At 36.5% G+C, this 26361-nt stretch overlaps 2 protein-coding genes across 2 annotated transcripts in view; one reads left to right on the forward strand and one right to left on the reverse strand.

Moving 5' to 3' along the window:
- LOC117374960 (serine/threonine-protein kinase SBK1-like) overlaps window positions 1–9162 on the forward strand; it is a 28120-nt gene extending 18958 nt beyond the window's left edge. Inside the window, exons 3-4 of the mRNA XM_033971197.2 lie at window positions 5636–5838; window positions 7043–9162. Of these exons, the coding sequence (XP_033827088.1) occupies window positions 5636–5838; window positions 7043–7852 (1013 nt within the window). The 3' untranslated portion in view covers window positions 7853–9162. The remainder of the gene's footprint in view (window positions 1–5635; window positions 5839–7042) is intronic.
- Window positions 9163–13140: 3978 nt separating this feature from the next.
- On the reverse strand, window positions 13141–24474 carry si:ch211-165g14.1 (uncharacterized). Its single transcript, XM_033971331.2, has 7 exons — window positions 24098–24474; window positions 22681–22858; window positions 19803–21366; window positions 18471–18564; window positions 16401–16450; window positions 16223–16284; window positions 13141–16056 (listed from the first exon to the last, which is right to left on the reverse strand). The coding sequence occupies exons 2-6, from the start codon at window positions 22854–22856 to the stop codon at window positions 16249–16251; spliced, it is 1920 nt and encodes a 639-aa protein (XP_033827222.1). The 5' UTR covers window positions 22857–22858; window positions 24098–24474; the 3' UTR covers window positions 13141–16056; window positions 16223–16248.
- Between the last annotated feature and the right edge of the window lie 1887 nt (window positions 24475–26361).

A 26361-nucleotide genomic window follows, 5' to 3' on the forward strand; every position in this document is an offset into this window, starting at 1 on the left:
TGTTACTTTGTGTTATTATCGAGGTGTCACGTTTAACAATGCACCAGACAAAGTGCTAATAAGAACCACAATGTAGCAGATATGCACAGATATAGCAAAACATTATGACAATCTGCTACATACAATACAGTACAATATTTCACTGTTCATGCTTCAGATTTCATTCAACTCAAACTGCTATGGATCTCAAAAATGGCTGCTACACTCTCAAAATTTCATTATTATCAGATTTTTTTGATTTATAAGATTATTAAAATGCCATGTCAACAGCAAAATCATCTAATTTCTTTCTGATCATGGTCCTTCTGATCACTCATATTCAGTTTGCTTGCCATAATCATAATCTAGAAATCAGATAATAATCGGATTATGGTGTGCATGTAAACAAAGCCAGCGATCATCCACCACAAGTTGAAGAAGTAAATTTCACATTCATTTTTACCATAGACTTGCAGTAAAAAAATTTAAAAAGTTTAAAAGCTTGCTAGGAGCCAATTAGCTATGTGGTAACTAAACAGGGTCTATAACTTTTCAAACTATTTCAAATCTGTTTCTGATACTTTATAAACTGCTACAGCATAAACAAATTGCACGTTTTAAAGGTGTTTTGGACTGAAAATAACTGCATTAATGATTAAGGTATAGGCTGCTTCATTTATTGTCATTTGGAAATCCATCCTCTGCATTTGACCCATCCTTGACCCACATGTTGAGCTTGGTTTAGTCAGTAATTCTTAGCCTATTAGATTAGCCTACTGTACTGATTGGGGCAGGAATCCCTAGGGAACTGTATAAAAGCTGCTAACCCTGTAGTTTAGATGTGTATAGATGTGTTCAAAGATGTGATTCTTGTATTGGTTTGTCTGTTCATATGTCATCTTTAAATAGAATACTATTAATAAAGGTCCTATATTACACAAAACTGACTCTTGTGAGTGTTAAGCCATGTTATAATTCTGTTTCATTCACACCTGTTTGAGCAATCCTGCATTATTCATCTGTCTATATCTCCAAAGCTCAAAATGCTCTATTCTACCCTGTGATGTCATGAAGTGGCAGTTTTCAAGTTAACAGCAACCTTTGACCTTCAGTTTAGTATAGATTGGCAATTCCAGGGCTATTGCTATCCAAATGATTCTAGTGGAAGGTGTATGAAGTTTAAAAAAATGCAGTGGAGCATTTTCCTGTATTACCACATGACATCATAAGGTGGAACAGAGTGTTTTCTGATTGAGAGAAAAACTCAGCCAAAATCAGCAGGGTTTGTGTGTTAAACATGTGCGAATGAAACAAAAAACAACTCCAGGTCTGTTTGTGATGAGGAAACAACATTATAACATCAGAAAATCGCATAATATGGGCCCTTTAAAACTAACTAACTAAAAATAAATCACAATAAATCACTTGTCTTGTCAGGAAAAAAATGCAAATAGATACTTTCCCTGAATCATTCCAGCCTAATCTGTCTGGTGCACTAAAGACAGCCTGTTGTAGATGTAAATAAACAGGTGGCTAATGCTAACTCACACATGTTAAGATGACATGCTAATTAGCACAATGTCACCATGGAAACAGGTCTATTTACTGTCTTAAATGGGAAGAAAACAGAACGTGTGTCATCAAATCAGAGGTGACATTTTGCAACTGTGAACTAATTATTCAGCCTTAATTAACACCGCGTAGCCTCAAAACAAGAAACTGATCACTGCATTCGTGCATTAGGCTCTGCTCTGCTCTGTGGTTACAAAACAAATAGAATTAAAACTGTGACTGGTTAAATACTTCATTTAACTTCATTGAAATAATAAGCTACATTACAAATTTAAATGGGTATTTTCCCTAACATTTAAAGGCGCTGCAAGTTAACCAGGTTTTAACTTTTTATAACTAGTTCATTTTAAACCATCCAAAGTTATTCCTCACTTAACATATGCATTCAGAACACCCTAATTATTCACCAAGAGGAGTTTATAAGTGCTTTTTACAACTCTAAAGCATGCTAACAATACCCTTCCTGATTATTTGACAGTAAAACGCTTTATATTTACACGCAGACAGCACGCAGCGGACATATACATACAAGAGATGCTTATACAGTATATCTGCACTTTTTAGTTGACCAAAATGTTATTGGAATTTACAAGGACCAAAGCAGAAAGAAGAAGTCATGAATGAGCTAGTCAGAGATTTGAGTTGTGTTTTCTACTTTGCTTGTTAAGGAACTTTGGGTAAAAACACTGCCTGGCCAAAAAAGAAAAAAGGCGGCACCAAAAAAAAAAGGTCACACACTGTAATATTTCGTTGTTCCACCTTTAGCTTTGATTATGTCGCATTCGCTGTGGCATTGTTTCGATAGGTTTCTGCAATGTCACAAGATCTATTTCCATCCAGTGTTGCATTCATTTTTCACCAAGATGTTGCATTGATGATGGTAAAGTCTGACCATTGCACAAAGCTTCTCCAGCACATCCCAAAGATTCTCAATGGGGTTAAGGTCCGCAAAAAATCCATGATTTTTCCTATATTTAAGACGTACTTTTGTGTTGTTTTGGTGTTGGTTTAGTATTTTTAGGCTTTTATTTTGGGATGTTTGACTAAGGTGGAAAATTAACTCACACTGTTACATTTAACTGAACGTATTATGTCAGAAAGTAAATTTAAATATTGCAAACAAAACATAGTTATCAAATAGTGTACCTTTTTGTGCTGCTCAAGTCTGTACAAAATAAACTCGGTGGTCCTAATTAGTAGGATTTTAGGAGGATTACATTTTCCTCTGTCTGCCTGACTGTCAAAAAAAAAATCCCGAGTCAGAAACTGCTGTTGTGAAATTGGCCTAATCCTTGTACATTGTCCAATTTCTTTGTCTGTTTTGTCCCTGGGCTTGTGTCCCAAACCCCCTGCCCTCATCTGCTCCCCTCTGCCCTCCTCTGACCTCTCCCAAATCGCCCGCTCAGGGTAAAAAGGCACTTACCCTGTGCTGAAGTGGTGATATTGGAGAACTGTCCTGCCCCATCTCCTCTCTGCTGCCTCCCCAATAACACTGCCTCTGTCTGAGCTGCTGTATGCACATTTTTGGACAAATGTTGTGTTTAGATTTATATTGAAATCACACCCAGGGGCATTAACATTTAAGAGAAGACTGAAACATGAGCTGACGAATTAATGCTTTTCATTAAAATCATTCAAACTGTTAAACTTAAATACAAACACTGGAGCACTGAGCAGAGGAAATGTAAAATCCCATTCAGAAAACCTTCCTTTGGACAGTCCGCTTTTTCAGTCTGCGTCACACACTCCTGGAATCTGGTCCCTACAGAGGAAAAGCGAGCATAACATGAACTAATCTATATGCGTTTTAACATCGTAACAAATGTCTGTGTCCTATTGAGAGATTGTTTTTTTTTTGTCTATTATCTTTAATCTGTGTACTATGTTCTTTTAGCATGTTCTTATTTTATTAATATGATGACATTTTGTATTTCACTGATCTTTAATGTCTTTGTCATGTGAGTCTTTTGTGCCTATGTCCTGTTTTTTGTCTGTCATCAACCTACAAATGGGACATGTTGATTAATACGCACTGTCCCATATGTAATATAAACATAAACATAATAGGAGACATGCATGCAGTTCACATTTTATGTTATTTATTTAACTTTAAAGTAACTGGATGTAGCCTGCACTCTTACCATTTACAAAAGGCATTACAGTTACAACTGAACCGGTTGTGATGCGATAGGGTTTTGTCAGTAGTTAGGGTCCTGTCGAAACTTGTGTCACGTACATGTAACTGTTAACCCTCCCACCCCCACCCAAGTTTGTTCACCTCTTGGGTCCCTTATATAACACCCTTTTTCCTGTTAAAGTATCAACAACGAACTATTCCCCTTTGCTTTAGGTTTACGTTTAAACCAACTAGGCAAGACAACGCAAATTTAATTGTATATCACAGTTGGTACAGAAAGTAATTCAAAGTACTCTACAGAATAAGAAAGGCATTACAATCACAATACAAACAAATCAAAACATAAATAATCATAAATAATCATCATAAAATTAGCATTAAAAGTGAAGATTGCAGAATAAAACCCTTTCAGTCATATGCACAGCTAAACAGAACCATTTTGAGCCTGGATTTAAATATTGAGTAGAGGTAGAGGCCTGTCTCACAACTTCAGAAAGACTGTTTCAGGTTTTAGCTGCATAAAAATGAAACACCGATTCCCCATGTTTAGTCCTGACTCTGGGCACCAGCAGGAGGCCGGTCCCTGAAGTCCTCAGAGTGTGAGATGGTTCATATGGCACTAACATGTCGGAGACGTTGGTGCTAGGCCATGGAGAGACTTGTACACAAGCAGAGCTGCTTTACCAACTAGATTTAAGCATTGAAACTGGCAACCCAAATGAGTGCTTTGCTTTTAAAAGCTCTATTTGATTTGATTTGAACAGGTCTATCTATCTTGTATCTGATCCCACAGTTAAGGCATGTTTATGGGATTTAAAATCAAAATCTTTACAGTCCTTTAAATTGTAACTATTAATGCCTCATCTTGGCTACTCCTCTGTATACTTCCCTCCTGCTGTTCATTTCATTTGAGCTGTACATGAGTGCAGAGGGTAGACCAGGCCATCCAAGTCTCCTGAGCTTTTCGTTGCAAATTGCTTTTCCGTGTTGTCACTAAATGTGCCTTTATGCATCGTTTCATTATTACAGAGAGAGAAGTCAGCTCCCAAAAGTAGACGATTTCACTCGGCTTAATCTCCCTGCTGCAGTGTTTATAGATGTAATTAGAACTTCAGAACTAATCCTTTAACAAATCTGCAGCATTTCATATAAAAAAATTAAATAAAATATGTTTCAGTTGCGCTAGAGGTTTAAATATTTCATTACATCTGCAGCGGTTTTAATTAACTTTCACTCAGGCAATTAGCAGTCGGCACAAATCCCTAAATGTTTCAAAACAGAACAAGAAGCGAACAATAGGATTTAAAATAGCGTTGCATAACTCTTATCTTTGCTCGCAGTGGCTTTTGAGGTTGGACAGTTCACCCTCTAACCATGAGATTAGTGGTTCAATTCCTACTACTACATACATTTGTAACACATTTGACTCATCTTGAATGTTTAAATGCATCTGTGTGACGGTGTAATTGGCAGTATTTGAGAGGTACAGGAAGTCCCAGGGCAACCGTTACTTAAAGGCCCTTATTAATCTATTTTCTGATCTGTGTTATAATGTTGTTTCCTCATCAAAAGCGTACATGGAGTTTTGTTTTGTTTCATTTACACACAAACCCTGCGTATGGTGAGCGGAAACAGCTATAACATGGTTAAAATCTCAGGCAGTTAATTTTGCAAAAAAGGTCTGATTTAATATAGTTCTGATCTAGGTTAAGACCATTCTAAAACAGTTCATCCAACTTTGTCCTATCTTAACTTGTTCAAATGAATATCTAGCTTTCAATACTTGTTAGTTAGTATTAATTAGTATTTAGATTTGGATTTCACTAGTGGTGGTTTAGTCCTAGTTTCTTTTTTAGCTTTTGGTGGCATTGTGTCTCTCAAATCCGTGTCCATTTTTGATTCATTCCATTTTATCTAATACTTTTCGCCTATTTCCTTGTTTTGCAGGGACTAAAATGGCGTTGAAGTTTTTGCGTAAGAAGACGACCAAGCTGAAGAGTTTCCTGCGTGAATACAGCGTGTCTCTGTACCTGTCGCCCTGCCCCTTCATCATAAACATGTTCGGCATTGCCTTTGAGACCGATGAGTATTACATCTTTGCTCAAGAGTACGCTCCGGCCGGGGACCTCTTTGACATCATCCCTCCACAGGTTAGAATGTGCAGAATTTCTATGTATTACTGTTTACAAATTAACTACTTATCTATGAATTATAATGAATGTAATTAAAAGCATCTTTGAACTGAAACTTGTTTTATTACAGATTAGATTATGTCAGCTGGTTAAATGTTGATGCAGATGCAGAGTTTGATGTGTAGTTCAGTACCACAAAATAGGGGCATCTACAATTGATCAATTTCAACATTTAAACATTTCAATAATACATGAAAACATCTGGGACTTGGGCTTTCTACAGTCTGATGGTGAATGGTGATAGTGACTCAAAGTGCTTTACATCAAGGAACCACTCATGCATTCACAGTTATATTTTTACACCAGTGTACGCAGGCACTGGGGTGAGGTGGGTTAAGTGTCTTGCCCAAGGACACAACGACCTCATTCATTTGTGGGAGCTGGAATCATACTGTACCCCATGTGATAACTGCCAATACAATTATTTTACAATGAACTCCATTAAAACCTTAAGACATTATGCTGTCCAATTATGTGAAATATAATGGAAAATAGATGTGTTTCACTTTTATTTAACTTGGTTAAATCTCATTGAGCCTTTCTTATATCACCTTGCATACTTTTACAATAAAATTGATAATAAAACATCAATATGACAAACCAAACTCTAGTTTCATCTTATTACATAGTTGGTATTTTGTATGATCTCACACATGTAGGAAAGACAACAGTTGCCACTAAAGCCGTTTACTGTGGCTTAGGGTTGGCTGATCCAAAACGGTTTACAAATGCACTATTTGGATTGTGTGTTCAGGAAACAGTCCCACTTTAAAACAAAATAGCATTACGTTACATATATACTCATTAGGCATGCTTTTAATGGTTAAAAGATTCAAAAGTTACATTATTAATTTATTTTAGACAATTTAAAAAAGGTGACATTTTGTGGACCATTCCATGTTTTGGTTTGAATAGTAAAGGCTGTACCCGATTTTTACTGTCTTAAAAATGTGAAAATAAAAAAACCTTATTCTAAAAAACGTATTCTTTCCTTTACTAGTACATTCCGAGCTCCCAATTATTCACTTTACTTCAGAAGTGATGGCAGTGGTAGTAGTAGGCTTAAAAGTATTAGGTTTATTGTAGCAGAAGTATTAATAGGACTAAAAGTAATAGTTTGTAGCAGGGTTTCATTAAACTCTCTCTCTCTGTTTTGTGTCAGGTGGGTCTCCCGGAGGCGGTTGCTAAGCGCTGCGTCCACCAGGTGGCCATCGCCCTGGACTACCTACACTGTAAAAAACTGGTGCACCGCGACATCAAACCCGAAAACATCCTAATCTTCGACCGGGAATGCCGCAAAGTCAAACTGTCCGATTTTGGAATGACAAGACGTGCCGGGTCCCCCGTAAAACGCGTCAGTGGCACCATTCCCTACACGGCGCCGGAGCTTTGCGACACCTCCCGAAATGATGGCTTCTTCGTGGACTATAGCACCGATGTGTGGGCATTCGGAGTACTGCTCTTCTGCATGCTCACCGGAAACTTCCCGTGGGAGAAAGCAATGCCCAACGACGCATTTTACGACGAATTTGTGCGCTGGCAACGACGACGTACCGGGAATGTGCCTTCACAGTGGAGGAGATTCACAGACGAAGCTTTACGCATGTTTCGGAGGTTACTCTCCATCGAACAAGAGCGGAGATGTTCGGTGAAGGAGGTGTTCAGCTACTTCAACCAATGCTGGATGTTGGATACGGAAAACGGGAATGTTAACAACGCTGGGTTAGCTACTAGCGTGCCCCAAATTGACATGAGTACCTCCTCATCTGAAGAAGATGTTTTGGTGGATAGACTCAAACAGCAAACCTTGTCTCCCGCTTGTGTCGCAGCTAAAGACCGGCTAATGATGGACACGCACTACTCCTCTGCTAACAATTCACCATCCGCTAACGCAAGCTATGACCGAGTGAACAGGGAAAACAATGAGCGAGGGCGCCTTCTAGTGGCCACGCCAATCGAAATCTGCGTGTAAACACAGTACAAATATTGTGACATGGGAAGATTACAACCACACGTGTACAATTCGTGTGTAAAGAAAGTAAGATGCCTTCAAAATAGAAGAATAGATAGAAGGCAAGAAGTTGGGTCCCAAAATGTCCCAAATGGTGTGAAGTTTCGAGCTGGACTGAATAATTTCTAACAAAGTTGGAAGATAAGATGATAATAGGGACAATATTTAGCTGGCAATGGCTTCACTCAAAAAGGGCAGTTCAGAGCTTGTTCATAAAATGGCCTAAATGGACATTTCAAGCAATACACATGAAATACATGGACAGATGCTGTTACAAAGAAAGGCAACTCATCAATACAGACTGACCAATGTGGTGAAAGTAGTATAGCACTGGTTTCTTGTTCATATTAAGTGTTTTTTTATTTATTCAAGTATATTATTTAAAATTGTATTTATATTTATAATTTGTTTACTGTTGCACAAATGTTTTCAAGTTAAAGGTGCAATGTGTACTTTTTGGTAGTATAAGTTGAACAAAAAGTGCTATTTGAAATTTTCCTTAAAGGGACATTGTATTGTCTTTGAATAAACACAGTGAGAGTAAGTGCCAAGAATGTAATTGTAAACACATGAATAGCTTGTCGGCTAACAGTATTGGCTTTGTTGTTTTTGTTAATTGTTTTGTTTTTAGTTGTTAAGTTCAAGCAAGTGGTAAATGAAACATGTTTTGATTGTGAATTTTATAGTTAAATTATAAAAAAAAAAAAAAATCAAAATATTAACTTTGATTAGAATGTGATTATTTTACAGTTTTAAATTGATTTCAGTGGGCACAGAAAAGATGATTTAGGCCTACTATAGCCAAATAATAATGAAATAATATTCTATAAGTATTCAAAACTACATACCTTGAATACACGATCACAAATTGAAACTACTTAAATCATGATTAATCTCTGGCTTTGGCCTATGCTACAAAAACACAGTGCACCTTGAACTTGTTGTAAGCTTGTTATCATATTCTTGTTATTGTGTTCCATAAAAAAACACTGTAAATTTCCCATTTTCAAACCTAAAATGACTGTTTTAACCTGTGATGCCTATAGAACCTGTGAAGTAGCATTTACCAACCAATGACTTTCTATGGGCTCAGTACCAATGGTGCGTTCAGGCGGTTTTAGAAAAGAAAAAGAAAAAGAAAAAGCATGCGCCAGGTGTAATAACAGATTTGCTGCTAAGTTGAATAATATTTGAAACACTGCGAGTAAAAACGGATTTGTAAAAGTTGAACCCTAAAAATGTGAAAAGATCTGAAATGTTTTTGGATTGTGGAGGTCTTTTTTTTTTGTTTGTTTGTTTGTTTTTTCCTTCTTTTTTTCCTTTTTTTCATATAACTGCATGTTGTTCTTTTCTTGTGGTGAACATTGGTTGAAATTAAAAACATTAAAATAACTATGAACTTTGAGTGTTTTTATTTTTCAGCTGAAGATATATTAATTAAACGTATTAAAAAGTCTATATTTATCTTATTTGATGTGTGCAACTTATTAAGAAATGTATTATATATATATATATATATATATATATATATATATATATATATATATATATATATATATATATATATATACATATATATATATATGGACAGATAGAAAGAATACTTCATATATATATATATATATATATATATATATATATATATATATATATATATATATATGTGTGTGTGTGAATAATTTTGAGTGAACACTGACTCAAGTATTGCAAAAGACAAAGGTAATTTTGGAGTAAATACATTTGGCCACTCATCCAGGCTTCTTCATGCTGGTAAGTCACTGCCTTATATAGTTACTCAAGTAGTATTCGTAGTAATAGTAGCAGTAGTATTACATTAACTAGTAACCCACTGGGTGTGACGACATATCCTGAATAAGCTTTCCAATTTGAACTGAAAATGAGTGATGTGACTGTTGTGGAAAAAATTACAATTCTAGATAAAAAGTAATCCATTTGCAAAGCTCGGTGAGTTTTGAAATACAGGAAAAAGGTTTATTGTTTGTTACAGCAGATACAGACAGGGCCCAGGCCTGCCCTGGTCACAGACTGGCAGCCTTTCGCCGTCTCCCCCAGTCCATCTCCTGAGCATCTGAGCTCTGACTATTTTATATCAGAATGACAATACTACCTATATTTCAAAGCAGAGTGACTTTTGTTTCACACCCATAAGATAATGAACTTTTACACTTAGACAGGTAGAACAACGATGAGTTTCCTGTGGGATGGAGACAGAGCCTTCACTCATGCTAATGTCTGGTCTGGGTCTCACACATTGACACAGATCAAATTCATTTAGAGACATACGATAAGAATATTTTCTTCACAACCTGAATACACTTAAATTTCCATCACATGACGTTTGTGAACAAGTCGGCTCTTTTGAATAGTTCCTTAATGTCAACGGTTGGATCCGGATCTCATTTTTTAAAACTGAGTCTTTTCCCTTCTAATTTTATGTATTTTTGCACTGATTAAAGCTGAACTGACACAAGAATCAGCACAAAAGCAGAGCAGGCGACACGAGTGAGAGATTTGTGCAGAAAAACATATTTGGCATCACAATAACAGTTAGGTTTTGAATAATTATTATTATAGTGCAACTGTCTTTATTTTGAATTTCATCATTTCAAAGAGTAAACACACTCCCGCTCTCAGTTTGAACCATTTTAAACACATCTGAGCTTTGGTCAGTTCTCTCTGGGATTAGTTTGTAGAATAAATGAGTTCTCACTTTTGCTTCTGTCGTATAATTAAATAGAGCCAGTGTTTTGAACGGCTCTTTGAAATGTACGGATCCAAAAGATTCGGATCCCGCAAAGGAGCCGAAAGTCCCATCACGACAGAAAAGCAGGAGCAGGTGATGCGGAGGACGAATAGATTTGAAACAATAAGATGAGATGAGTGTGCGAGACAGGCTCCTCTGATGGTGATGTGTGAAGAACATGAAACAGGCTGAGTTCATTCACATTCACCAGGTTTTGTCCTGGTTTTTGTTTAATGTCGAAGCGGTTTCCTGTTTCTGAAGCTGCACCTGCCATGACTGATCTACACTACAGACAGACAGAGAGGAGGAGGGAGGAAGAAGAGGAGGGAGGAAGAGGAGAAGGAGGGAGGGGAGGCAGGGGGGAAGGGGAGGCGGGAGGGAAAGGAGGAGGGATGGAGAGGAGGAGGGAGAGAAGAAGGAAGAGGAGGAGGGAGGGAGGAAGAGGAGGAGGGAGGGAGGGAGGGGGATGGAAGGATGCAGAGAGGGGGACGGAGAGAGAGAGAGGAAGATGAGGAGAGAGGAAGAGGGAGGAGAGATGAGGAGAGGCAGGTGGAGAAAAGTGGAGGGAGAGAGAGGGAGGAGGAAAGGAAAAGAAGAGGCTATAATTTGACAAAAAGCTATAATTTGACAATGCAACAGAACAGGCCTTGGACAGACCTGGAGTAGTTCTGTTGAAAGAGGACAGGAGCACAGCCAGAGACAGGTGCACAGACAGACAGGTGCATAGACACAATAAAGCTAACAACAACTAGCATGCTCATGTGCACTTCCTGACTTTGTAATCAGATGCACACTGAAAGAATTGGGTATAGGGCCTTTAATATAGAGCCTATTCTGAGGTTTTGGTCCATGTTTGAAAATGACACAGTACAGATACAGCCTCGTCTCCAAAGGGTGATGACGTTTTTAGCACATTTTCAGAATAAGGAGTGAGTCAGGAGGTCTTAAGTGATCAGAAGGTGCATTGCTCACATCCAGATGTTAAGATAATAGGAATAATTATAATAATGAGTGGAGTGGGCGGCATGTCTCAGGGAGCAGCTGAAGTGAACAGTTTGTCTTTGAGAGAAGCATCGCAGCTGGAAAGTTGGATTTGAAGGGCTTCAGATCTGGTTTAGTCCTGGTTTTAGAGCTGCTTTAGTCTTGGTTTAAGATCTGGTTTAGTCCAGATTATGGACCTGAAACCAATGGTGGATGAAGTATTCAATTTTCTCAAGTAAAAGTACAGATACAGAGGCAAAATGTTTCTCAAGTAAAAGTAAAAATATCCAAAAAAAAAAAAAAAATCCACTTAAATAAAAGTATTTAAGTACCCATTTAAAAATTTAAAGTATTTTACTCATAATTTTCCTCTTAAATTTTGTGTATTTATTTTTGTTGCTCAAAGCTGAAGCTTGAACACAAAAACTTGAGTCAGGATGTTTCCATGAACATGATACAAATAACCCCTCAAATCATATGAAAAGTACTTTTTACTTTTCAGTCCAGTTGAAAGATATAGTGGAGTAGAAAGTGCAAATACTGCTCCCAAATGTAGTTAAGTAAATGTAAAAAGTATCCACTGTAAAATCTACTGAAGTAAAGTACAACTACCTAAAGATTCTACTTAAGTACAGTATTTCACTACTTGTACTTCGTTACATGCCACCGCTACCTGAAACAAAGCAATGATTAAACTCGTCCTTTACATCTGGTATATGCACAATTTGCCAAAGCAGCTAACAGTTAACTAAACAAATTATAGCCTGTCTTGGTCAAAAGTCCTCAAAATATATATGGATCTGAACATGAAGCTAAAACCCATGCACAGACACAAATATTAATGCTTCTCCTGTTCTACTGTCCTGGGTGCTCTGTGCCTTGTGTATAGTGTTTATGGTCTTTAATGTTTAAATCCTCACTGCCTTTTAACTTAACTGCTTTGTATAATTGCACTGTTCTGTATAACTCTTAGTGTTGTGTTTTTAGGGTGAACATGTTTACCATCTGTCCAGGGACTTCAGATGAAAACTAGTCTCTCTGACTGATTCTGGTACATTTACAGAAATGTGATTAATGAACACGGTCTCTGCTGAACAAACCAAAAGCATAAAAATGTGAGTGTTTTTCAACATACTACTCAAAGATATAGCTGTAAGTAGTATTACAAGAATCCATCTGTCCCCATCTATCCATGGGTTTTGGAATAATGAGAAATTAGGACTGTTGCCATAGCGATGAACTACTGAATCTTTTGAATAGTGAAACGTCCTTAAAATCCATCCATCCATTTTCTTCCGCTTATCTGAGGCCGGGTCACAGGGGCAGCAGTCTAAGCAGGGACTCCCAGACTTCCATCACCCCAGACACTTCCTCCAACTCTTCTGGATTTGTCCCCAAGAAAATGTCACCAATAAACAGGAAGCTAAAACCCTTGAATTCCAGTCAAAAACAACCTTTACAACCTTTGACCGCGGATTAATCAACAACACAATACAAGAATTTTCCAGTTTGTGATTTTAATGTCTTCTTAAATTAGGTGAATTATGATTTCGGGAACAAAATGTGCAGTTATCTAACAGGACAAATCCCAAAAACACATGGACCATTTTCACAGAGATACAAAAGACAGTACAAATACATGAGAAGGATAAAGCTCCAACAAGCAACTTTTTATCAATAATAATTTTACAAGATGGAGAAATATAGTGTTTGAGTATTGAAAAAAATGAGCAAAAACAGTAGTGTAACAAGGCAAAGAGAACACAACATATTACACAAAGTTATAACGGCTATGGTGAGATATTTAAACAAAACGCCTGCTTCTGAATTACTACTTTTCCACATGGCATTTCCTGTTAAACTTGTTGTACAACTCTGTATCTCTCTCATAAGCTACAAATATGATCTTCCCACTGTTTTATTAGAGCCTTATGCATGCGTTTGAAGCCTCCGTTGTCCACATTCTATTGTATAAAGTATCTTATTCTGTGAAAATAAATAAAATGATACTACTCTGGCATTTTAAAGGTGAAACATAGTGTCCTCTTCAGTAGTGAGGAACTATTCTATAAAATCTAAAGTAAACTGGTAGTTTCACAAAAGAAAACAAAGTGCCATCATTTTTGTAAAACCTCTCAGATGTTCCCACTCGAAATATTTAACATTTCAAACTGTGTTACTTACAATTTAAATTACAATCTCATATATTGCATTGAAATAATAAAATCATTACATCTCTGTTGAAATAATTAGCGATATATTCAAAAGACGAAAACGAAACGTAACATTATAAGCACTGAAAAAGTTTCCATCCATATATTAACATTATAACGGCGTTAATTTTAGAGCAACCAGTCTTTTTCTCTTTTCAAACTCTTACATGATGCAGCCTTATGTAACATGAAATGAAATCTCTTATATATAAGGATACACACATTTAAAGGAAGAACATAATTACATTTGAATAAACAGATGTCTTTGTGTGTGGAGAGGGCCGTGTAAAGTGCATGCATGATCAGGACAGAAGCAGGACAGACCTGTGCCTCTGGAGCTGTGCCATAGACTTCAGTCAGTGAGATGGGTCAATAAAAAGACATCCACATGTGGGTGCTTTTGGCCTAAATAAATTATAATTTATATGCTTGTTTCCATGGAAATGTTGTTGTTTTAGTTTTTTAAGTTATACATTTTTTCAACACAATTCAGTTTTAAAAACTTGATGGATTTCACAAACCATCACAACATTACAGCCGTATAATTGAGGGTTTTTCTTTTAGATGTTGCTTTTGAAAATGGAATACACACTAAATGTTTACTCTATTGCAGTGGTGGGTGAAGTACTCAATTTTGGAGGTGAACATTTACTCAAGTAAAAGTATCACATGACAAAATCTACTTAAGTAAAAGTATTTCAGTACCCGTTTAAAAATGTACTTTAATAAATTAAACAAATTTAAAAATACATATTTAGATTACAGTAACAAAACAAATCAATTTCTTAATTTTTCTTATGAATTTTGTGTATTTATTTTTATTGCTCAAAGCTGAAGCTTGAACTTGAAAACTTTAGCCAGGATGTTTCCACGAACATGATAAAAATAACCCCTCAAATCATATGAAAAGTTTTACTTTTCAATCCAATTAAAAAATGTAGTGGAGTAGAAAGTCCAGATACTGCTCACAAATGTAGTGACGTAAAAGTAAAACCTCTGTAAAATTTACTTAAGTATAAATACCTACTTAAGTACAGTCCTTTATTTCTTGTACTCTAATACCTTCCACCACTGCTCTGTTGATAAGAGTAGTCACAACTATTGCATCAACAGAAATTATTATATAATTCTACCAAGTACTCTGACATGCAAATACAACACGATAGCATTTTCTTTCAACACCACTACCACTACTAGTACTACTTTTCAATTCTACTGCTGTCATATTCAGCAGATGCAGTACGCTTTTATACCCATATATGAATATCTGATCATTGTCCATCACAGTGACCAGAGTGTAACGCACAAAATAAGCAGTGAAAAGTGGAAACGCTCTAGAAAAGTGGTACAAAAGTCTAGAAAGTGTCGGAAGGCTCACGTCATACAAACCACCAACTGTACATTGTAATAAAGCTCTATGTGTTATAGTGTTGTGGAATTACAATGTGAATGTGTTGTGTGGCAAGAACTCAAACCAAACTGAATCAAAGCGTTTTTCCAGTTACATTACATTTTACTACAGGTGGGTCAATATGGCACACTTTCAACTGTCAGAAGAAGACACCAAACACCTGAAATAATTAAACTGTGCTTAAAGGGCTTGTACCTGTTTTTTCCCCCAATTTAATTAAGTAAAAGTACAGATATATTGTATAAGCAGCTCTTGAGGTCAAAATAAGTCTGCTGCCCACATCTAATTCTATAAAGCACTTTAATGTCCCATAATCAGGAGGTGTGGGTTAGCATGCTAGTTGCTAATAGCTTCACAGTAAGGGCAGAACTGGGCTCTTAGGGTTGTGAAATGTCCTTATAAACTCATCGCAGTGAATAATTAGGATGCTCGGAATGCATGAGGTAAGAGAGGAATAACTTTGGACCACTGCAAACTGTTTTTCACATTTTCAAGACAGTAAAAATCAGGTACAGCTCCTTTAACTACGTTGAAAATTGCAGGGAACAATATCAAGAATAGGCTAAATATTTGTATGTAGTATTGTATTGTATATTTGTATGTAGTTTTGTATTGGACAACATTTAGCTTTTTTGAAATGCGCCACACTGACCAAACGGATAATGAGAACATATTGTGCCAGTTTAATTATAATGTGAAAAACCTTTTCACCAGACGAGCCTTTAACCACAATTAGACACATTTACATGAAGTTACAAAAGAGCATAGCTGAGGAGTCCTGAGTCTGTCCACTCATCTGAAAAACATTCACACAATATTAGAAATCAAACACGCGTGGACAAAACACACATAATTATTAGTATTTCATGTTGTATAACTTAAAATAATGTTATTATTAAGGGGAAAACCAGTTCCAATTCCAGTTTGTTACCAGTAGGGGACCTCAGGAGTACATAACTTACCACTGAAGCTGTGGACGACTGGGAGGTCATCTCAAGGGCTGTCTGCTCACACAGGGTTTGTTCTGACGATAAACACAAGATTTCATTATTGGAAAGTAACACATTTTAGGTGTAAAAAATATGTTTTTATGACAAATTATAAAAAGGCATTGGCCTGAGATTTGAAAATCAAACTTACCCTGTGGTCGGGACATCTCATAGAGAAGTTGTCTTCATTTAAGACACAGCCTGAAAAGATAAAATATAAACAAAATCAACACAAAGCTAAATAAATAAAACAGCATTGGGAACATTTTGAGTATAAAGAACATGGAAGAAAGGTCTTTGGTTACTGTGTTACTGTAGACATTAGACCTGGTTCTGACCCTAATTATTTAATTAATAAGGCTCCCTTATTATTATTTTTACAGGCTACGTAAAAGATCACATTTGTAAAGAGCTCAGATTTACCACCTCCATTGATTCCCTAAATGTCCCTCAGTCATCCAGGTATGAGCCATAGTAAAACAAAAATTGAATTCTATCAACTGCACAAAAGTTTTGGAGTGAAGCTCATCCTAGCAGCTTTTCTGAAACTAAGACACTACAAGAACTGCCTGAGACATATTTTGCATAATCGTTGTGATGTTTTTCACTGCAAATTTTACATTTTAACTGTTGAATTTGAGGCTAGAAAATATTTTTGCTGATATTTAAAAGGTGAATCTTTAATTTTGAAATTTTAAACACATTGAAAAAGTATACTTGAAAATTCATCAACTGAAATTCAGAGTAAAAACAAGTGACATTTTTTTCAGAGTTAAAAAATTCAAAGTGAGAACTTCAGCAGCATTTAAAATTAAAATCCTGACCTTGGGTCTCAAGTACTTCTGTTGACATCCAAGAAGTGCAATTTTCTTTTGCTTTTATGTGTAGATTACTTCAAGCTTTGGCGTAATTTTAATATTTACTATCACTAAAAATTAGCATTAGCATTAGCATAGAGATACAGAAGTGTCCTCCACTGAATTGACTTAATTTGTAAAGTCTTTAAAATGTTGTCAGCAGAATCCACCCACAGCTCTCTGACCACTGTGTGATCTGTCAGCATTGATTTTAGTGCGGCTCGGCAAAAACCTCAGAGATATGTTATGTCATGTTTTTTACTATTGTTTTTTTTTACATTTCTTGTATGTGTGAAGCACTTTGGGCTGCTGCTGTTGGAAATGTGTTATAAAAATAAAATTGACATTGACATCATTGGACAGGAAGTAGTGATGCTAACAGTAAGCTAGCCATTTGTCATTGTGCACAGAGCAGATGATGAATAATGTAATAGCAGAGAATGTGTTTGGGTGAATAACTCAATTTTTGCAGTAATGGCTTATCACGTATTTGACAAATATATCACAAATGCAGTGAGCATAGGAGCTCTGACTCATCACAGGTCTGCAGCCTCATACACATATAGAGAAACAGTGACTAAACTGAGTCTATATTAAACGTGTGTAGACCAAGGTTGTCAAAAGTACAGATAATCTTACACTGATCGATACTAAAACTAGATACTCCTTTGACCAGGTATCGATACTAAAAAGTCACATTCACAGGACAGAAATGAACGTTTCCTGAATAGCTTTAGAATGATCTTGAGCTGTATCAGAACAAGTATAAGCCAACCCTAGAGATGGGACAATATATCGTTTAACGTGATAAAAAAGGTTGACAATAATCGTTCGTGGGACATTTTATATAATCATGATGATCGCCAACAAACATAATAAGATAATCGCCATTATATCACCCAAATATGCAGAAAAAAACAACAGAAAGGGGTCTGTTGTCCGAGGCCCCAGAGTCTTAGGGGCCCAGAATTTGACCCTCTTCCTTTTAATTTGTATTAAGGGGGGGGGGATTATACATATATCAGGTGACATGGGAATATGAAAGAAAGTACTACCATTTGACGATGAAAATTACATTCTATTATCTAAAGAAAGAGTGTTGTTTTTTTTTATATCATCGTGGTATCACAATAAGTATTGAGTATCGAGCCTATTCCTATATATTTGTGAACTATGGAAGAAATGCATAAAATGGAAAGGCATTGAGCACAAGAGCTCTGACAGCATAAATCTGCAGCCTTATACTTGTGCAGTGCAGCAGTGACTAAACTCTATATTAAACGTGAGGAGACGCCTGAATCACAGAGTCTTTACAGGGACAGGACGTGAGAGCAGAAATAGAGCGTGGGTCTGACTCACTGTACCTGACTGAACCGCACAGGAGACATGGAAGCTTCTACAGCAGCCTTTCTGAAAACAGCCCACGATCGCACCGCTCTCCTGGCACAACCAACATGTCTGGGAAAATAAAAACACAAGATTATCAATTTAAAAGGGCTGCATGAGATTTTTTTTGTATGTTCTTGAGCAAAAGTTGTCTTGCCCCAGTACAGATATACTGCATTTGATTGGGCTGACCCGTCATAAATTACTTAACTAATATCACAACCAGTATCATATTGGTGAATCTCTTTTTAAGTTGCTCAGCCAAAAATAATAATAAAAAAGGTTAAATTGTTAATTTTCTCACTATACTAAAAAACAAAAACAAAAAAAAACAATCTGGTAAAAATATTTTTTGCAGAGTAACACTAGCCTCTGCCCTCCATTGCCATCCACTGAAATTCTAAGATCAAATTTAACAATGTGAATGAAACCATTTAAAAGGGATTACAGGGCTGAACAGTTTTATCAGTGAAGTGAAAAAAATTAAAAGATTAAAGGCAGATTTGAGGAATAATCCTTAGCCAGATGTAGATCCAGCTGCTCAAATGGCTCACATCTGATTGGTACTATTTTTGAACAAGTTTGATTTTCTGAAGCGGAAAAAAAAATTAGCTCTTCTATGACACATAAAATATATTTAATTATACTCTATTATTGCCAAAAAAACAAACAAAAAACTTCCGTTACTACCATTATCTCTGTTATTACTAATATGAATAGTACAGTGTTAATTACAACTGATATATATTAGTTTATTTGATATATATATATATATATATATATATATATATATATATATATATATATATATATATATATATATAGTTTGTTAGGGTCTTTTATTACTCTTTTATTACTCTATAAAACATGTCACTGAAAGTAGAGTAGTACCCCCAAGTGGCTAATACACAGCATAACCACAAAATAAATAGGACTGTGTATGATATAGTTTTTTCTTGTACAGTAGATAACATACTGTCACCACGGAGAGGCTACTGCTTTGGCTAGAATATTCCACAGTATGACATAAAACTTATCTGTCTCCATGTACACAAGCAGGTGATGCCATCAGGCCAAGTTACATGTCAGATCTGTGAAGAAGCAACCCCACGCACGATAAGAATTCATATTTTCCCAAGGATTTTTACATATTAAAAATTATTGTATTTAATAAATCCAAGATGGATATTCTTAATGCCATACTGTGAAACATTCCAGGCAAAACAATGACATTTCCCTGGAGACAAGCAGTTGGCAAGAAAAGTAACACAGTGCACCTTTAAATTATAACAATATAATTTGGGGCTTACTGTTTGTTGAGCAAGTAGCGCCGCCTCCTTTAACCCGTACAACTTCCCTCTGACCAAAAAAACTCCAGTCGACCACACCCCACAATCCTCATGCATCCAGCACTCCTCCAAATTAAGAGTCCCATTCACAAGTGTTTCCTCCTCCTTTAGGCTTTTATTTTGTAATTCACTTCCCTCTTCTTCCGCATGTCCATTTTGCATTGTCCTTGTATTTTGCCCATCCGAAAAAGCGGGATAGTACGGCCCGTGTAGATCACCTAGCATCTTAGCGTTAGCCGTTTGACCACATAAACAGCACTTCAGGTGCTCAGTACGCTTTGAATCGGGGTTAACGCGACCAAGGTTGTAACAGGAGGTTGTGGGTACGAATCCCGACACGTTTTGGCTCGGCACTGGCCTTTTCTGAGCGACCTCCTCGTCATGATAGTTGACCACGGTGCATGTTTGCTTTTCTATATGAATGAATGGTGAAAAACTGTCAAATTTTGGCTCCCTTTTCTTCCTGTATGCATATTTCAGTGCGATTTCTGGGTCAATCGTGAACAACGACGAGGAACTATTTTGTTTGAATTTTTTTTTTCTCTTGCGTTTTTTAATTGTCGTTCTAATTTGACTTTTCGCTATTGGTTCTTTACAGTTTTGCTTTGCCACACATAACTTCTTCGCTATCTTTCCCCTCCTATTATTATCAATACGTTTTGTGTCCCCTGATTTGCATGGTGGCGGCTCTTCTCTTTCTGATGGAGGATCGTCTTGAGTTGTCACATCTTTATTGGACTTACTTTCTTTACTACTACTCATTCTTTGTGCATTTTTATGTTGAGGAAGTGATTCGTCTGAACTGGAAACCCTCGCTACGAAATCCAAAACATCATCTGAATCGTAACTTTCATTATAAAGCCCTATTGCATTATTTTTCACTTGGCGTCTCAAACTTCGTCGCAGAGTTGACGGAGGAGTGTCGCATGACGTTTTTCCAGGTCTACAACTGTGTTGCACTTTTGATCTAGTTTGCATTTTTTCATTTATGCTTTTGCCAAATTTCTTCTTGCTAACTTCGCTAACGTCGCTGTCGTCGCTGGAAGCGTCGGCTAGCGATTGGTCGCCGTACACTGCACTGAGGTCGGATAGGACGACAATAGGGCGGGCATGGTGGATTGGGATGTCAACTGAACTATCTGAAGACTCCTCTGAGTAGGAGCTATCACGACTGGGGGAAGTTTGAGGTAGATCATAGCAGCTTCTCCTGTCATTTAGTGAGGAGGGGGACAGTGGCTCTACTATGTGCGTTACATTGTCCTGTATAAAGGTTGTGCATAGGAGAGGTTCTTTAGCGGACGAAACCAAAAATATAACATCAGAATCACTATCGCTGTCCTCTTCCTCCTCTTCTTCTTCTTCTTCCTCAACTCCGCTGCTTTCGGGGCCTGCATTGCCGCTTGCGTCGTAAAATCCACTATGCCATAAGTTGTTGCGGACTTGGTCGTGATACAAATCCAGACCAGGAGTGAGAGAAGAGTTCATGTAGTTTGTAGCATCCTGGTTCAAGTCCGGGCGCAAAGAGCTGTAAGATGCCAAGAGAGAATTTAATATCTAGGTATTGATTTGTTGTTCTAAAATCTCTATAGCATCAAGAAAAAGATGTGATACTAGATACAGATTTTAATACCACATCCATTATAAATACACAATCTATTCAAGTCTGTTCAGGAAAGGTCAAATTATCCTATGTATGTGAGTTTCTATTAGTATCAATACACAAATGTGTTGTGTCAATTAGTATTGAAATCTTGTTTTTTGACAACTCTAATTTGATGAGATTAGGTATGTCAAGGGTAGACGTCGGTGTGCAAATACTGGCCCGATATATTGGTTGGCAGATATATTTGCACTTTTTAGCATGTCAGCCTTAAATCTTCAGCACAGGTCAATAATTTATTTTGGCTGACCTGCAGCCTAAAGAATATGCATGAAGCTTTATTCAAACACTTCAACTTGAAGAGACAACAGCACAAAATGTGATGACACAGCTCTCTTACAGAGTGGTAAAAGGGCTGTGGGTAATCCAAATCTGCCCTATATATCGGCCCAAAAATATCAGCAGAGCGTATTGACCATCGAGTTATCTAGTTTCTAAATAATCTGTATTGGCCATGAAAAAACTCATATCAATCTCTAGTAACAATTTAAAATTTTACTTCTATAATTATTGTGAGAAGAAACATCACAGTGTTACAATTATTCACGACTTCAATAACCAAACAAGACGAAGAATTTTCATTTCCGTTGTCTAATATTCCTCTAATTTCTGCACAGCTTTATGAAATCAAATTTTGTCAGTGATGTTTTTTGGACTATAGATTGAATGGAAATTACTTAATGTTGCTTCTTACAATTCTCACAATTATTATTTTTTAGCTCTTACAATTATATTGTGATCTGAATAATGATAATCTCATCAATTAATGAATAATCAATCAAAGTTTGGACACATCCTCTCATTCATTCAGTGTTTGTTTTCTTTAATTTGACTACTTTCTACATTTTATATCCATACAGATGACATCAAATATCAAATATATACGGAAATACGTAGTAAAGAAAAAAAGTTAAATAACTAAATATTTTTTGACAAAGCAAAGGGTGGCTAATTTGAGGATTTAAATATAAAATATAAAAAAATATATTTAGCAGTTATTTAATCATTTTCTTTGTTACATAATTCCACATATCTTACTTTATATATTTGATTTCTTCTCTATGTATCTAAAATGTAGAAAGCAGTAAAAATAAAGAAACAAAAACACACTGAATGAGATGGTGTGTCCAAACATTTGACTGGTAGAGTCAAGTAAACATAATACTGAGTAGATGAGACCTGGTTCTGTAGGGAGAGGACAGGTCTGGACCACAGCTCTGGGGCTGGCGGTGGTACCACTCAGGTTTCTTGGTCATATCCAGAGGCTGAGCGTGGCCGTGGGGTAAACGACCCACTGAGAAGCCCTTTGACAGGTCCATGAGCCGTGGAGGGAGCCCCCTGGAGGACACATCCATCACTGCAACAGGAGGGAATCGTCAGAGGTCCAAAAATATTAATTGTATTCATTTCATAAACAAGGATTTGAATTTAATTATTATTGAATTGCAGAGAGCATTTATAACCATGAGAGCTTTCTTGGCTCAGCTCTCCACCCAATCCTGTGACAGCACATATTATTATGAGCAGCAGAGTTTGGACTTTGGAGGAATGCAATAGATTTAATTAACGCTGCACAATTTTTGGTAAAAAACAAGTGCACATTGTAAAAAAACTCCAACAGCATTTACAACTAAAAAAAGACTAAAATATGAACTGATAAACTAATACAGGAATCCCATGCATTTCAGAACATGTTTGTAGTGGTCTTAATTACATGTACAACAAATTTTTTTCTGTTAAAGGACAGGATATCTTGTTCTTTGGAAAGAACATTCTAGTAGCTAAATAGTTACAGCCTTTGCGATTTGATGAGTGTTCAAACTCAAATTGTGATTTTGATTCTATAACAATGAATTATGCAGCAGTAGACAGTTTTCTCGTGTTAAATGTCACTGGAGGGGGAGCATTCATTAGTTGTTTAAGATGAAATTATTTTTTAAAAGTTTGTCTATATTCATTAACCTCATCATTATGAACCACGGGTTTTCCTTTTTTCATAAGAAATTATTATGCAAATTTAAACTGTGATTGACCAATGTGAGCAAAAACAAATAAATCTATTTATTATAATTCTATAGATACATTTTTTTTTTTGAATATGATCTTTTTTCATATTATTCTTGGGTTTTTAAAACACATTTAAAGTATATACTGCAGTTTCTGAAGTATTTCAAATTTTTTTAGACATTTATAAGAAAAAATTTACTTACTATATTGTTTATTAGACGTTAATACCTGCTAAATAAACCTGCATCAAGACGTAATCAGCAAAATTAACATTATATTTAAAATGATTACAGTCTATTTGTCTTTCTTCCATTTCAATTTAAAATGAGGGGAAGTAGGCTGTTTGAGGTAGGTACTGATAGAGCAAACCAACTCCCTCAGGTGTCCCTGCTATGAACACTATTGAATTGAATATATCTTATAATCTGTAATGCAAAACATAGCAGCAAAAGTCACTAAAATATATTTCCTGTATATTCTGGAAGACTATGCACCAGCTAAATTATATATTTCTAAGCTGACACCTGTAAAGATGACAGACACTGATATGCAAACCTCATTTCAAAAGTTCAAATTCTTCGGTTCTTACCCCAAAAAAGGCAGTGGATCTCGGATGGTTGCCTCCCTCCAAGGCTAAACTGCGGATTTTGGGACCCCCTTTGCCTCTGAAACTCGGGTACCACAGGCGGGGGGTTGGCTAACACACCTACCCGGACAGGCCCATCATTCTCGGATGTAAACAACAGCAGCAGCCAGCCACGGATCACGCTAGTTAGCCGCTTAGCATCCCGCACTAGCCGCTTAGCATGACGTAGTGCTACATGAAAGACCTAAACAGTAGGACACCCAGCGAGACGAGAGTAAATAAACGTTTTAATCGCAAACATAAGGAATTTTACGCATGTCAAATCCGCTTCGTGTTTAAAGTTGTCATCGTGGTTACGTTTTCTAGCAGTGTAAAGTTAATGCGAGTTTAAAAAAGAAATGAGCTAAAACGGAAGTAAATTCTGTCTTTCAAAATAAAACATCTCACAAACTAGTACAAGTTCAATATTCCCACTAGCTTCAAAACATCACCAAAAGAAAAAAAAAGACTAAGTACTAATACATCTTTGTTTTGAATTATAAACTCACAGCTTTATGAATTGTTAATACATGTGTATTTAAAAAAAAAAGATCACAATGCCTGTTTATTCATGAACAGTGTATAATAATCTAATAAAGAATGCTTGTATTTTTTATTAAAAATTCATAAGCAAAAGAGTGAAACTTTAGTGATCGGTGTTGACTTAACGATATTGCGTAAATGAGCGCGTGCGTGCGTGAGTTGCGTGTCCTGCTGTTTCTCACCGCCCGTCAAACATTTTTAAAGATGGCTTTTCATCTCGCATTTCTCCTGCTGCAGAGGTGATGCACTCCCTTTTTCTGGAGTTTGTCAGATTATTTCGATCCCTCTGTGCGTGGGTATTCCATACAACCACACTTTAATGCCAAATTTAATGGGGCACTACAACCAAGAAGACACGAACCATGAGATACAACAGTTTGACCCTTTCGTAAAAGAGAAGTGCGCTCCAGAGGTGAAGTTTTTCCTCTGCTCCGTCTACGCGCCCGTGTGCACCATTTTGGAGAGGGCTGTCCCCCCGTGCAGGTCATTCTGTGAACGGGTCAAGAAGGGCTGCGAGCAAAGCATGAACAAATCTGGATTTCAGTGTGAAAACTTCCCAAACCATGGACTCTGCGTAGGACAGGTTGACCCGCCTGCAGCCCCAGAGCCCCCTGTCACCGCGGCCCCTACACAAACTCCCAGAAAAACGTGTAACCTGCTCTGTAGACTACTGGAATGGCTGTTGTAATATCAAAATAGTCTTAGATACAATATATAATATTGGAGATGTGTTTTTGAATGTGATGTGTCTTTTAACTCTTTTAGCTACGAGTCTGTTATAAAGTTTTGATAATATTCTATTATCTGTTCTATTCTATTTAATTATTGTGTCTTGTAAACAAAATATGCCGGGCCCTTTTATGAGACACGATTAACAAAATACAATAAAATACAATAGAGCAGTTGTTACAAACACCCATGGACTCATTTAAACACACTTATTTGCCGCTTCTTTCAGGCTTTATAGAAAAATGATGCCAACTTCTAAACATTAGAATGAAACAACCATTTCATCTTGTGGTCGTCATTACACCAGAACATATCAGGGCATCGAGTGAACATTTAATCAAATAAAGGATTTCTAAATTCATCATAAAATGGACAATAATGAGCTTCACTTTCCACTTCTCCCAACTCGCATGAACCAGAGTCTGTCTTCTTCAGGGGCTTGAGAAAACCTCCCAGTTTCTGCAGCCAGGAGAAAGATCTCTGTCTCAGCTGTGCCTCAACGAGATTTGATTCCTGCTCAAATTTGATCATAAAATTCAGTTTTAAACGTATCTTTTAATTGAATATATGTTCGCAACTTGGGTTTAGCCAAGATCCCATTCAGCCACTGCTAATAATACAACCTATTTCATTATGGCATACCATGAGTCAAATGCAGAATTACGTTTTTGATATAGACCACCATATGCTCACAGTTTTAAATAAATAAATAAATAAAAACAGTGATACGAATTTTGCATTGTATTTGTCTAATTATCTTCTTTTCCACAAATATAAAACGTTAGAATATTACACCATTCTTGAAGCCTACACCATGGATCGATTAATTTAATTCATTAATAAAACCATTCAAATTATTTAGTTCAATAATGTGATAGTTTGGGGGCTGCTTCTGGGTTATCATTTTACACAGAGACAACATTTCCACACTTCCAGTCATGAATTAACCATTCATT

Source organism: Periophthalmus magnuspinnatus, chromosome 8 (genome assembly GCF_009829125.3).
Source record: "Periophthalmus magnuspinnatus isolate fPerMag1 chromosome 8, fPerMag1.2.pri, whole genome shotgun sequence".
NCBI lineage: Eukaryota > Metazoa > Chordata > Actinopteri > Gobiiformes > Gobiidae > Periophthalmus > Periophthalmus magnuspinnatus.

Coding starts and splice junctions, on each gene's coding strand:
- si:ch211-165g14.1 (XM_033971331.2), bottom strand. CDS start 22,856: ATGGATGTGTCCTCCAGGGGGCTCCCTCCACGGCTCATGGACCTGTCA. Junction 16,451..18,470: donor CTCCTGTGCGGTTCAGTCAG/GTACAGTGAGTC, acceptor TTATCTTTTCAG/GCTGTGTCTTAAATGAAGAC. Junction 16,285..16,400: donor TGAGATGTCCCGACCACAGG/GTAAGTTTGATT, acceptor GTTTATCGTCAG/AACAAACCCTGTGTGAGCAG.